Raw genomic sequence first — 15,729 nt, forward strand, 5'->3', positions numbered from 1 at the left:
AAATTGAAGTCAGAATCGATTGGCTTAGGCCTACAATGATCCAACGAGGTGCGAAGTTTTCTGGGCTTAGCTGGCTACCATAGGCGTTTTGTGCAAGATTTTTCCAGGATAGTGGCTCCCCTAACTAAATTAACTCAGAAGAATGTTCCATTCATTTGGACAGATGACTGTGAGAGGAGTTTCCAGAAGCTTAAGGAGTGTCTAACCACCGCCCCTGTGTTGACACTACCTATGAGTGGTGAAGGATATACCGTGTACTGTGACGCCTCCAGAGTTGGCCTAGGGTGTGTTTTGATGCAGAATGGAAAAGTAGTGGCTTATGCTTCAAGACAGCTGAAGAGGCATGAGCAGAACTACCCCACCCATGATTTGGAAATGGCGGCTGTAATCTTTGCACTAAAAATCTGGAGACACTACCTGTATGGTGAAGTGTGCGAGATATACACCGACCACAAGAGTTTGAAGTACATCTTCCAACAGAGGGATTTAAATTTGAGACAGAGGAGATGGATGGAGCTTCTGAAAGACTATGATTGCACTATCCAGTACCACCCTGGGAAGGCCAATGTAGTGGCAGATGCATTGAGCAGAAAATCTTCTGGCAGTTTGGCGCACATTTCAACAGGGAAAAGACCGTTGATTCGAGAAGTACATGAGTTAATGGATCAAGGTTTAATCCTAGATCTTTCAGATGAGGGGGTATTGTTGGCTCATTTTTCAGTGAGGCCAGACTTGCGGGACAGAGTTAGAGTTTCCCAGCACAGAGACCAACAATTGATGAAGATCATAGAAAGAGTACAGCAAGGTGAAGGTGGTGAGTTTGGATTTGCTAATGATGGCGCCCTAGTGCATGGTTCTAGGATATGTGTGCCCGATGTGGACAATCTCAGAAATGAAATCATGCAAGAGGCACACTATACCCTGTACAATGTCCACCCAGGTTCCACCAAGATGTACCATGATGTGAAAGATAGCTACTGGTGGAATGGCATGAAGAGAGACATAGCAGACTTTGTGTCCAAGTGCTTGACTTGTCAGAAGGTGAAGTTTGAACACCAGAGACCGTCAGGGAAGCTGCAAGAGCTCCCTATCCCAGAATGGAAGTGGGAAATGATCACTATGGATTTTGTGACTGGGTTGCCTCGTACCACGTGAGGATATGATTCGATATGGGTAATTGTGGACCATCTAACCAAATCAGCTCACTTTTTGCCTGTGAAGACTACGTATTCGGTGGCACAGTACGCCCGACTCTACATTCGAGAAATAGTCAGATTGCATGGAGTTCCAGCTTCCATAATATCTGACAGAGGGCCCCAGTTCACTTCTCGGTTTTGGAGAAAGTTACAGGAGGCACTTGGCACACAGTTGAACTTCAGTATGGCCTTCCACCCTCAGACAGACGGACAGTCCAAAAGGACAATCCAAACACTGGAAGACATGCTTCGCATGAGTGTTTTGGATTTTGGAGGTCAATGGGATGATCAGCTAGCTTTGGTGGAGTTTGCCTACAACAACAGTTACCATTCCAGCATAGGGATGGCACCCTATGAGGCACTATATGGAAGAAAGTGTAGGTTTCCTCTGTGTTGGACAGAAATGGGAGAAGCGAAGGTGCATGATGTAGACCTAGTGCAGTACACTTTAGAGGTAGTTCCTTTAATCAGGGAACGATTGAAAACAGCTTTCAGTAGGCAGAAGAGTTATGCAGACCCCAGACGGAGGGATGTGGAGTTTGCAGTAGGCGACTATGTATTCCTGAAGGTTTCTCCGATGAAGGGAGTCATGAGATTTGGAAAGAAGGGCAAGTTGGCACCTCGGTATATCGGACCTTTTGAGGTTACGGATAGAGTTGGAGCAGTTGCCTACCGGTTGGAGCTACCACCCAACCTTTCTCACGTTCATCCCGTATTTCACATCTCCATGCTCAGGAAATACATTCCAGATCCTTCTCATGTACTACAGCCAGATGTAATAGAGCTAAAAGAGAATTTGACATTTGAGGAGTAACCTGTAGCCATAGTGGACTATCAAGTGAGACAGCTAAGATCAAAACAGATTCCTATGGTTAAGGTTTTGTGGAGGAGCCAGTCAGTGGAAGAGTGCACTTGGGAGTCAGAACGGGACATGCGTAGCAAGTACCCTTATCTGTTCAATGTATAATCATGTGCTTTATTCTGCCTTGTGTAAAATTTGAGGACGAATTTTCTGTAAGGGGGAAAGAATGTAACACCCCAAAATTTTAAATTTTATTATTTTATGAGCATTTTTGGTATTTTAATTTTATTTAAATTTTAGGAATTTTTTTGAGATTTTTTGGATTTTAAAAATCGGGTTCGATTTTCCGAAAATATAAACTTTGATGATTTTTAAAAATTAATTTAAAGACCACGTGGAAAAACTAAAAATATATTTGGAGTCTACGAATTTTTCTGAGTTTTCTGAAATTTTTTCGGAATTTTTGGACCTCGTTTTCGGTCCCGAGGCAGAGTAAAAATTTAAAATTTTGTATCATGAATCGAATCGAACCGGATCGGACCAGACCGGCCTTTTCTTTTTCTTCTTCCCTTCCCCGCGCGCGTCCGACCTCCTCCCCTTCTCTCTCTCTTTTCTCTCTCCTCCCTCCTCCCCTTGCCGCACCGCCACCTCGCCTGCCTCCTCACCTCGGCGTGCGCCTCACCCTCCCCACGGCGGCGCGCTGGAACGCCGGAAAGCGGCTCGAGCGGCAGCGAGCGTATGCGACCGTTCACTTTCCCGGCCAAAATCCAGCCGATCCGGCCACCAATCGGACCGGGTCTTGTGTCTAAAATCATCTACTCGTCGAGAGCTTTCCATAGACACTAAGAACACCGAAATCCAATAAGCAGTTTGTCCAATTTTTGCCCGGGAAGTTTTAGCCCATTTTGACTTTCGGGCTAGATTTCTCGCAAACCGTGAATCCCACGAGAAAACCGAGAGTACCAGAGCGCTCCACTTGTCGAGAGCTTCGCGACGACATAAATTTCGAATTTTTCCAACACCGTTTTTCGATGGGTCCCACGGAACTTCGCAGTATTTTTCCGAGCATTAAATGAGCTTAGAAAATTCTAAAAAATTTATGTACTAACCCCCGTGTTGTGGGCTTCATGTAGGTATCCTCAATTCGTGGAAATTCAACAGTTGACCAGGTCTATGAATTTCCAGCCAAACAAACCCGTTACCGGAAAAGTCTCCGAATTGGACCTAGGTTTTGGCTAACCCCCCATTGTCAGACGTCCCGAGCGCGTTCCCAAAGTCGGAATCGGCAAAGGTAAACCCGAACCTTGCTTTTTCATAATTTTCTAGTGCTTAAATAGGATTAAAAATTCATAAAATATTCGTGGTAGCTCAAAAAATTATGATTCTTTTTGCAATAGCCTAGTAATATTGCTAAGGACCGCGGGGCAAAGTTTTAGAATTTTTAGAGCTCTTTTGGGTAGTTTTTGGAAAAATGATCAATTATAAGGACTAAATTGAAATTTTACATATTGTGATGGATGACTGATTTGATGGGCCCAGAAGGGGTTGTGTGATGTGATTGAGTTGTGGATATATGGATTGTGAATATAGAAGTGTGTTTTGAGCCCTTTTGCAGGTTGGGTAGGTCCTAGGTATAGGGGAGACTCTGCCGGATTTTCGGCACGACTTAGGACGTATTTGGTTTTTTCATGATTTGTATTGAGTCAATTGTGTTAAATAATTGTAATGTAATTGTCAGGTGAGCTGGGACAGCCTTCTTCCTCCGCCCAGTCGCCCCAGTGACCGTTGTCAAGTCTGTGAGTAAAATATTAATTTTAATTATAATTTCACTATTATTATATGTTTAAACATGCCCATGCATCACTTATATGCATATATCTATGTAGATAAACTTTAGGCACGATTTATGTTGCATTCATAATTGTGAAAGTGCCATGTATGTTGCTGTGGTAATTTGGAGCAATGTGCGTGCGTTGGCGTGCGTGTGATGTGGTGTGGACTATGGATAGGACGGGTAGTCACGGCTTGAGATCTTCGCTGGGACCCGATCCTTCAGGGGGTAGTCACGGCTTGAGTTCTTCGCTGGAACCCCCGTTTTGGTTTATTAAGCGAAAGTCCGGCTTGAGTTCTTTGCTGGCACCAGGTTGGATTTAAGAGAGCTGTATAGGGGATCAGTTCCCATATATTATGATTGATATCACTGGGTGTGTGAGTGCTCCAAATTACCTTTTGGATGTTATGATGTAAAAATGTTGTTGAGGTTGTATTTCACTCTACAGGGTGCATTAGTTTTAGATAGTTATAGAGATTATGGTTAAAATTGATATTTTATTCTCTGAGTCGAACGCTCACTCCTGTTCAATATTTTTTCAGGCCACAGGAGGATATTTTTGAGATTAACCTGCTTTCTTCCTCGCAGGTCGATTATTAACGTTTGTATAAACTTGTTAAATTTTAGAATTTCCGCATGTGTTAGAAATGTTTATTTGATATGGGTCTGTAAACTAAATTATTATTTTAGACCTGTAAACTTAATATTCTATACATATTTGATGGATTGGATGAGGGAGCTGAGCTCCCATTTATTTTTATGCTGATGAGTATGTGGAGGGTGAGCTGAGCTCCCCAATTGAGTATTTATTGTATTTACAGGTCGGGTGAGTCAAAAACTCCCCGTTGAAAGGTCCATTTTATGGCCGGACTCTGTCTGATTGATTTATTGAAATTGAGCCCAAATGGGCCTTAGAGTTGGGTTAAGTGAATAGTTAGGCTTACTACGGGCTTCGGGGGTTTTAGGCTGGCCTAGGTCCTAGTGCCAGTCCGGCCCATAGGTTGGGTCGTGACAAACAGCCAAATAAATTTATGCCTTTACATTGATTGTTGAGTCCAAAATTTTTAATTTTATATAATTTAATTATAATTTTTAAAATTAAAAAATAGAAAGATGGAGTGAGAGTTATATAATTTAATAATAATTTTTAAAATTAAACATCGAAAAAGAGAGAGAAGGAAAAAAACAAATTAATAAAATAAAAAAATTGAAAAATGCAATATGACATATAAAATGACAATTTAAGTGTAAAAAATTAAAAATTTTAAATTGAATTTTTAATTTTAGATAAAAATTAAATTTTAAATATAATTAATAATTAACATAAATATTTAAATTTATTTAGTCAAATAAATTAGAATTTCTATCACCGTTGAATTACACGGAATTGGAGAAGCGGTCATAAACCCGGTCCTCTTGTAATCGGGTCTGCCCATAACTCACAAATACATATCCAATGACCCGGTCCTCTTATAGTGGGTCAGCCCATAACTTAGCAATAAATACCCGAACGCATAGGGTTTAAGCAAAACCGTCTCAATCTCTGTGTACCAACCGATTCCACCGAGAGCTCTCTCCATCTCTGTGCTCAAGATGAAGCTCGTCAGGTAATATTACTCTGTTTTTAATTTTTCAATATTTTTGGAGAAGAAAATCTAAAATATGGTGTTACGCTTACAGAAATTTGAACTTGATGGTCTCTCTGTATTTTGAATGCAAATGTTTAGGTTTTTGATGAAATTAAACAACGAGACAATATCGATTGAGCTCAAAAACGGTAGTATTGTTCATGGCACTATCACAGGTTCCTCTACCTAATTTCCCTTTTTTCTTTTGAAAATATAATTTTAATGTTGTAGACAACTATGAATTTTCTGGATGCAATATTCTCTGTTTTGTGTTTAATTGGATTTTGTTTGTTTCAATGGATTATGTAGCTCTTAATAGGAATTAGGAACACTTGTGCTGGGAATTTGGTGGTATGAATGAGTGATTTGTAACTTTTTGTTTGCTAAGGTTTGTGATAGATTATTGTTTGAGAAGTACCTTTGATGCATTATGAGGGCAAGATTATTTGGAAGAGATTATGGTGGTGTTCTCGGAATTGGGCTCAAGTCTAATTTTCTTTCCAAGATGCACCAGTTTAGCAATTTTTTTTAATTAATTGCCAGAAATATTACAGTCACCAAGTTTTCCTGTTGGTTTTGTTTTAGTTGTTGCATACTCCTGTTTTGCTTTTATTTTTATTATTTTTAAATTTTCCTATGGGGAAGATGACCAACGGACTGGTCCTTCATTTTTCTGTGGAACGGTTAGGTAAATAGTTGCCCCCCTACAAATGGCATTCAAGAACGCACAGTTCATGTACCAAAGTGTCAAAATGGCCAATCTAAATTTTATCTATTTGATACGCTGATTCTATTTAAATAGGAAATTAGTTGGTGATTTATGGTATTTAGTTATCTTAAAACTCTATGTCTTTATCCACAAAGTTTATTTAATTATAACAGGTTTCCTTTTACTTAAAGTTTTCCCATTTAAGTACCAGTTTACTACTTATATTTTAAAATTTAAAACACTTTCAAAGCTAATAAATCTTGTGCAACGTTCAAACTTCAAAGTTGAATATCTGCCTATATCCATGTTGAGAAAAGAAATATGTACCTGAGCTTGGCTTAAGGAATTTGTTAAGTTCTTGTCCTACATTTTTGTTATTCTGAATATTTAATTCAATAGCCACTGTTAAGCCGGGTCTCCCAAAAAAATCACTTTGTGTAAGATGACCCAGTAAGAAGTTTGGGAAAATGTAAAAGCATTCTCCATTTTTATAATGACTGTGCCTCAACATTCCCCATGTCTTTTATCCATTTATTTTTAATACTGTGCATCCAAGCTGTGTGGATTGCCCTCTGAATATTGGTCATGCCACTGTAAACTTTTCATTATCATACCCCACATGATCTTTCTTTGTCTTATCCTGCCAAATCATTCATTTTCACCTTTATAAGTGATTCAGAAGGGTATCTTTTGTTGACAATAATAGGGTTAGTAAAGCGTGGGTTGCAACAGGAATGATAAGTAATTTAGGATGTAGACATGTGAACTGTATTGCATAGCACATTTTGTATTGAACCTCATTTTTCTCATATGATAAATTTAGTTCCCTTGTTTCCCTTGTTATGATATTTTCTTACCATTGGTTTTCCTTGAATTACTAAGAAAATGTGTGGTTGTATGAAAATGGTTTTTCAAGTGGTGGTTTTACTGAAATCTTGTAGGTGTCGATGTCAGTATGAATACACACTTGAGGACAGTGAAATTGACATTGAAGGGTAAAAATCCAGTTACTCTTGATCATTTAAGCGTGAGAGGAAACAACATCCGCTACTATATCCTTCCTGATAGCTTGAACTTGGAAACTCTACTTGTGGAAGAAACACCAAGGGTTAAGCCCAAGAAGGCAACTGCTGGTATTGTATACTCATCTGTTTTTACCTTTCCATCATATTATTTGATATGTAATTATGGTGTATTTTTAGCTCATTATTCTTATTTACCAATCATGAATTCAGGGAAGCCTTTGGGACGTGGTCGGGGGCGAGGACGTGGCCGTGGACGTGGCCGAGGTCGCTAATCATGTACATTTCAGTTTGTATCAGATTTCAATACCAATTAGTGTATAGGTGGAGAGCACTTCAAAACAAAAAGGAAGTGATCGCAAGTGTAGAACTGAATGTTCTATACTGTATGGATCCTTGTTAACTTTCTTGCATATCTGGATGTAGCTAATTTTATGTGCATGAGAAAATCAAAGAGAAATGCTTAGTTTACCATCATGGGCTGATGATATTATCAGCAGATGCTGCTGAAATTTGACTGTCGTGTGAAGTAGAATTACACTACATTTCAGTTGCTAAATTATGCATTGATACTTCATAGAGGTATGCTATCTTGAGAATTGAATTGCTATTTAAAGTGAATTATGAAGCAGGGTGAGGAATTGCTATGTTTGTTGTCTTTGAGGCTCGTTTGCCCCTGGGGAAAGGGTAGGGCTAGTGTTACATCACCAATATATGTCTGTGCATTTGCTTTTGGGCTTCCCCGCTTGTTAATGGTCAAAACAACAGTCATATGGAAGTGCTAGTCTATAGTAGGTCCTTGAAATATATATGCATTCTTCTAAAGTGTTTTTAGAAGTGTGATCAATAAAGTAGTAGAACTCATTCTTATTAACGCTCACATGAGCGACAAGGAATGAGTAACAGTTTAGTGGTATTAAAATGTCTTTAATGAGTTTGAGTTTTAATCAGAGCAATTTGAAGAAAAATTACAGGAAAAGGTTTCTGTCTTCATTTTAAAAAAATTTAAATACAAATCCATAATCATTCTCTTCTCAATTGTCTTATCTCATCGTAAATTTTGAGTCAGTGACACCCAGTTCAAGTGTTGTTATTCTATGAATTCACATAAGAATTGATGCTAAAATCTTTAAAAATGGTTGTTACGGCATTGTGGCATGCTCTTCTTTCAATAGTAAAGGGGATAAATAAGTTTCTTTTGATCCCTCTCGACTAATTTTTTTAGAGCAGTTACAAATTTGGAGGGAATGTAATGGGTTACTCTCTGAAAGACAGGAAAATTCCCTCAGTCGATTGATATATAATGGATTACATTTTTGTTGATTTTGTTTTTCAAATTCTTTTCAGGAATGTTGGATAACGCTCAATCAAATATTGGGTAGATTAAATAGTAATGCTATTGCTCATTTTTATAATTAATGGATTATCTGTGCTTATCTTGTAAAAACTAAAAATCTGTAAAATACTTTTCTAGGGGGTGGCATAGTGGGCAAATTATAGGGTGTGGCAGATGTATTAAAAGATAGTGTACTAATTACGTACAAAAAAAAACTAATTATTTTCTAAATTTAAGAGTATGGGACTCATAATTCTGTGAACGAGAATGTACATATATCGAGAGTCTCTAATAATTTATTTCGATTGATGTTTCAAAACATGATACGTTTTGCTTATCAAAAAGTAAAATTGAACGATCAAAATTTTCTCGTTCAAAATTTTCTCTTTCATGCGGCGATTCTATTTAAATAGAAAGTTAGCCAGTGATTTGTAATATTTAGTTACCTTAAAAATTTTTTTTTCTATAAAGTTTATTCAATTAGAATAAGTTTGCTTTTATTTAAAGTTTTCTTATTTAAGTTGCACTCTATTACTTAAATTTTAAAATTTAAATTACATTTTAATTGGCTAAAATTTTTAAGAAAATATTAAGAATTCAGTAAATATATTCGTCTTTACTCAAAAAAACTCCACTATATTACCCTGTTGATATCTGCTAACGATCCAAATATGTATAATCCATCGATCCATGACTCCACATAGCGTTCCTATTAGGCCTACTTCTGATGTACTCTGTACCTGCTAATTTGTCGATTTATTAATATTGTATTGTTTTAGGGATGTCAATAGAGCAAACTGGGGAGATTGAGGTGGTTTGGTCATGTGAAACGTAAACATACTGAGGTTTTAGTTAGACAAGGAGAGCTTAGGGTAGAGGATAAAAAGAAAAGAAGGGGTAAACCTAAACTGACTTGGAGGAGAGTAGTACAACATGACCTAGAAACATTACACATTTCCTAGAATTTAACCCAATATCGTTTAGAGTGAAGAAAGAGAATCTATATAATCGACTCCAAAATTTTTAGATAAAGATTTAATTGATTTGAGTTGAGTTGATTTGAATGGAGCAAAGAGGGAGGAGATCACTTTCCTGTCCTCATCCCGTGAAGGATTAGGGGTTATGATGAAAAATTGCTCACCATGGTGTGGGCAGGACAGATTTCCTTGCAGGTATTTTTTTTTTTAATTTTAATTTATTATTAAATAATATAAATTTATATATTAAAAAATAAGTTATTAGAAATATAAGTTTAAAACATAATCTTAATAATATATAATTTTTTGTTAAAATTATAATATTTAAATACATAAAAATAAATTATTTTTAATAAAAATAATAATATATTATTTTCAAGTGAATTTTGAAATTCAAAATTAGGAGACTTTTTCACCCGTGCAATATTGAAAGCAAAATGACGCTAAAAACATTGATCCGGGTATAAAGCGCATCGTATCAAGATTAAAAATAATTGCCATCCCTATGACATTTCAATAATATTTGCTATTAACATGATCTAAAGGCTGCAAGGCAAAGATTATTAGACTTATTTTTTTAGATAAAGTTTGATAATTTATTAATAAGAATAATAAATTGAGTACATTATAATATTTTCATAATAGAAAAAAATATAAATATAGATAATTAAAATATTTTATTCATAGCTTGATTTATCTTGATTCTAGAAAATCAAAGAAAACTTCTGTAATATTGTCCTTTTTAAAAATTTATTATCTGTGTGGCCATAGAATATATTAAACCACCAAATGTTAATTAAAGAATAGGCTGTACTATTAAAAGAGCATTACCTATATTTGAGTTTCAAACAAAAAAAAAATAAATGACTTACGCTGTATTTCAAATTATCAATTAATCCATTTAAATATTAAAATAAATAAACAAATAAAATCTCAATAATAAGAAGAAACGAGACTCCAACATTAGGGAGAAAATCCCATATTTATTTCCTTTGGTTTAAGAACAAAAGGGAGGTAGAAGTCGTAGGGTTGTAATTGGTAAATGGTAAAAGTGGCGTCTGCTGTCTTTTACCGGTTAAGTAATTTGGTAATTTATTATTTGGTCTCTCAATTTTGATTGATATTATGATTTGATTTTTATATTTTATAAATAATTTAATCTTTTATTTATGCTTCGTTAAAATTAAAGGTCATTCTATTCAATATTATTGTTAGTTTGAGTGAAGAGATAAATATACCCTTTAATTCAATTAAGAAAAATTTACTATTTAATCCTTAAATTTGGACTAATATCACAACTCAATCTCTATATTTTAGAAATTGAACGATTTGATTTTTGTATTTATCTCATTTGATAATTGCTAAAATTATTAAAATTTATTTTTTTTATTAATTTTGTTTTTATAAAAAATTTTTCTTGAATTTTTTTACAAAATGGAAAAAAAATTAATTTATTTGATAAAAATTAATTACAATTAAAGGAAAAAACTAAATCGTTAAATTTAAAATTGAGTGAAAATATATCAGCTCTAATGACAACAAAAACAGGGTGGAGTTAGAATTTGCTAGTTTCATTGGATACCAGCATAGAGCAAAAAATGATCAGAGTGGAATGCATGTAAATTATTTTATAGTCTTATATATATATATATATATATATATATATATATATATTAATGAATACCCTCATCCCATCTACCTCCAATCCAAATATTTCTTTTCCCTAGAAAATCAAAACAATATAAGAAAATCAATATTATATATAATTTCAAAGAATTTTGATCTGCCATTTCTAAACACTTTTTCTAGCTTTTTATTCTTTTGAGATTGACCTTATTTTTTAAGCTTGCATATATCGTTATAATGGTATGATTAATCATAAATTAATTAGCAGAATACATAAGATTACCTCTGAACTTTATTAAAAAAAAATTTATGATACTTTAAATTTTTCAAATTTTCAAACATCCTATAATATATCTTAACTCTTATAAATTGAAATTAAAATATTTTTCCGATCTTAATTAGTATATTATTATGTCAGTGCAATTAGAGTTTACACCCTTTAATTTAAGGATCTTTAGGATACTTTTAATTTTATTTTACAGTAATTAAAGAGTGTCATGAGACATTTTAAAAGTTAAGAGTGTCACAAGATTTTTTTTTTTTTTTTTTTTATAAAATTTACATATAAGATAGTATTGGTTTAGATCGTAAACCAAACTGAGATTGACTTAGGTTAAATGTGAGACTAAATTGGACTAATGGTTCCAGTCCTTGAATTAGGCTGTAATCGGTTTAAGGGGTTGGTTGTGGTTCTTTGTTCTTTCAATCAGTAGTGTAACTAGCGGTTTTGAATTGGAATCGGCCTAATTTAAAAGTTTTAAAATTTTAGATTTTATTTATTTCACGGATAAATTATTATTATTAAATTAATTTTCAACAAAACTTTCTTCTTTATTTAATTTTATTTGAATAAATTTTTACCTGTTATAATAATTAATTTATGGTATAATTAATTAAAATACCTATTTATTTTTTTTATACATATATTAATAGTAGTTTCTATGATTACTTTGTTTAAAATGTAATAAAATTACTTTATTCAAAAAAAAATTTTTAATTTCATGAAATTTTTATATTTTATCTCATAATTTATATAAATCGATATTTATTTTTATAAGATTCCAGAAAATATTTTAGATTAATGGGAAAATAATATTATTTTAAAAATATATAAATATAATTTTTTTTGTTATTAATATAATAAAAAATATATATTAAAATACCAATAATGAATTAAACTATTTAATTTTAATAATAATGAAAATATATCACATTATTATTATTAATTAAAAATAACATTTTATTATATCATTTTTTAAAAATACTATATCTTCAAATTTTTGTAAAATGAAATTTTTTTATTAATCTGATATATTTTTTAGAAAATAATTTTTTCACAAAAATAATTATCATTCTACATACATTTTTAATATAAAATAAATACATTTCATAAAATAAAAATTTTAAAATATTATCATTTTCTATTAATATAATAAATATTAAAAATATAAACTATTTTTCAAAATGCAGACTCCAAAATTTTGATATTATAACTTTAATTTTTTTCATCATTTTTACATGTAGTTAAATTTTTTATGTAATTATATTTGCAATATATATTTGAAATTTAGATATTTAGATATTTAATTAAAAATTTAGATACTTAATTAAAATTTGAAAATAATGCTATTGACAATTAATAATTAAAATATTAGCTATATAATTATAATGAAATAAAATGTTAAAAAGTTTAAGAAATATTAAATAAGAAATTTATAAAAAATTTAATAATAAAATAAATATTAATTAAATATATTTAAATAAATAAATTTGAGAATGAAAACTAATAATTTTAAAAGAAAATAATAAAAAAATAGAGCAAATAAAAAAAATTTGAGAGCACTTAGGTAAAATAAAAATACTTAGTGAGAGAAGAGTGCTTAATGTATATAAAATGTTTCATATGATGTACTATATATAGATAAAAAAAAAGATACCATTTAAATAAAAATTTAATTTTATAATTAAATATTATTTAATTCAAAAAAGATAGCAAAAACATTTAAATTTAATTTTTATAATAGTAAAATATTTCTCAATTACTTGGTCATTTTAATTCAATGTCCATAAGTTGACTATAATAATAATAATAATAATAATAATAATAATAATAATAATAATAATAATAAGTATTAATTAATATTAGGAAAGTGAAATAAAAATAATATTAACATAAAAAGCAATACATACTAATTATAAATAAGTCAAATCTCTATATTTTATTTTTATAACTTTTTATGTAGATTTTACTTTTGTTTCTAAAATTTTTTAACAAAGATTTCACAATAAAAATAATGAAAAATATAATAATATAATAAAAATATTTATTAAATATAACACCCCTCATTTTTGATGTCAGAATATTTGTCTTTGATAGAATATTATGGTGAAGAGTGAGACTTGACTAACAAGGGAGTGGCGATAAGATGTAAAAATAGGTTCATGTATGTGTATTCAAAATGTATTTAAGAATAAAAAAATATTTTAAGAGTTTTATTCTTTAAAAGTTTTAAAGTGGTTGTTTTGGGCAAAAGGAGTTTCGGCAGCCGAATGACAGACTTTCAGCAGCCGAAGTCCTTTTTATAGTTCAATTGTCCATTTGGGCAGAACTAACTCCGGCAACCGAAAGTTCAATTTTCGGCAGCCGGAAGTCCCTCGATAAAGAAGGTATAAAAGGAAACTCAGTTCAATTCCTACTCAAAACACTTAGGATTTTCTTCTTTCCTCTCTCTCTCAACTATTGAGGCATGCAAGGAGTTCTTTGAAGGGATTCCTTTGGGTTTTGAAGATCTAGAGGTAGATTCTTTCCATTTAGAAGTGTGAAAGAGTAGATTTCAGTTTGGAAGTTTTGATTCTCCTGCCTCCAAGCTCCAAGAAAGAAGGTAAAATTCTTTTTTTCTTGATCTAACAGATAGATCTAAGAGAGTTGATGAGAAATTAGGTTTTTAAAGCTTTAATTCCATGAAAAGTTGTTTCAAGTTCAGTTTTTTGAAAGTTTATGCTATATATGTTAGGTTTGGGAAAAATCTAAGATTTGAGTATTGATAAATGTATGTGGGTATTAAGCATGTTTTCTAGTTGTTTTAAGCCCTAGAGATGTATATATGTGATGGAGTTATGTTTTGAAACTTTGAAATAAGTTTAGATATTAATGTAAGAAGGGATCTGCAGGTTTTTGACTTAGAAATTTTAGAAATTCCCAAGTTCGGTTGCCGAAAGCCAAAAGTTTGATAGCCGAAACTTGCATTTTCTAAGAAAATCTAGAAATTTCCAGGTTCAATAGCTAAAGTCCCAGACTTCGGCAATCACAGTGGCTATTGCCCAAAATGGGCACCTAACGTTTCAAGGTTCGACAGTCGAAATCCAAGGCTCCAGTAGTCGAACTTGGTTCTGCCCACTTATTTTCTCCTTTGATTTCAAAGTTTTAAAACCTAATTTCATGGATCCTAAGGGCCTAGAATAGGATGTTTATGTATAGAGTTTTAGAGCCTTGTATAACACTCTAGGGTTTGATTTTATAGGATCGGGCTTGGGGGATTCGGAAGGGTAAGGATCCAAGGATAGCTCCCGTTCAAGTAAGGAGGTTGATAGGCTACAAGAGGTGAGTAACTCTAACCTTAATAAAATAAAACCATTTATAGGTAATTAATGAGCATCCTTATGCATCATGTCATATATATTTAAGATGTATATATCTAGAACATGAAGATATTGCATAATTGCATAAATTGCTATTGATGTATTGATGGTTATTGGATGACCCATTACTCCCCCCATGTTATGTTATGTAATGTTACATATGTTATGGATCCATAAATAAATACTAAGGGGAGATCTTGACATTGCCCTTCAAGGGAGATCTGATAGTTGCCCTGGGTACATGACACAGGTCATGTTTAAAAGAAAAGTTTGGAGAGTTATTGGTGATAATGTCCATTTTATGTGAAATGTTTGTGATGTGAAAATCCATGTGAATGATGCATTACACATGTCTGAATGAATGCTACAATTAATGATGGTTAGTTTACTTCCATGTGAATGATGCATTACACATGTCTGAATGAATGCTACAATTAATGATGGTTAGTTTACTTACTAAGCTTGCATATGCTTACCCCATTCCCCTAACCCCTAGGTGCAAAGTTGCAGGACTAGAAGAGTTCTTCAAAGAGAGAGTTTCAGGGATTGTCTTAGCCCTTCTTTATGTATGATTATAGGTAGATGGACTTGTAACTTATAAATGGATAGTACTGTATTGGTGATTTAAGAAAAAATGTAATGATTGTTGTATAATGATGTTTATATTGTGTAAACCCTTTTGAGGTTATGCATGTTGAACTATTACACTTTGAATCTTATGTATGTTAAGATTTAAATTATGAACCATTACTATGTTATAAATGTTTATTTATGGATAAAAAATCAAGGTGTAATGGTTTAATATATGTTAAGATGGTGAGATGTAGGAATGTATATATGTTTCACAGGTTTCAGGCTTGCTACGGGTTCCGACGGCCTTAAGTTGACTTGATTCCTAGCGCTAGTAATCGTCCCTGGTTTGGGTTGTTACATTAAAGATATGAAATAATTTAAGAATGACTA

General features: G+C 32.6%; 1 protein-coding gene across 1 annotated transcript; it reads left to right on the plus strand.

Annotated features, from left to right (window-relative positions):
• The first annotated feature begins 5,306 nt into the window (after positions 1–5,306).
• On the plus strand, positions 5,307–7,835 carry LOC110665797 (small nuclear ribonucleoprotein SmD1a). Its single transcript, XM_021826056.2, has 4 exons — positions 5,307–5,436; positions 5,557–5,633; positions 7,108–7,299; positions 7,402–7,835. Exons 1-4 carry the CDS (start codon positions 5,423–5,425, stop codon positions 7,461–7,463), a joined length of 345 nt encoding a protein of 114 aa, XP_021681748.1. The 5' UTR covers positions 5,307–5,422; the 3' UTR covers positions 7,464–7,835.
• Positions 7,836–15,729: the final 7,894 nt, after the last annotated feature.

Source organism: Hevea brasiliensis, chromosome 7 (genome assembly GCF_030052815.1).
Source record: "Hevea brasiliensis isolate MT/VB/25A 57/8 chromosome 7, ASM3005281v1, whole genome shotgun sequence".
Lineage (NCBI taxonomy): Eukaryota > Viridiplantae > Streptophyta > Magnoliopsida > Malpighiales > Euphorbiaceae > Hevea > Hevea brasiliensis.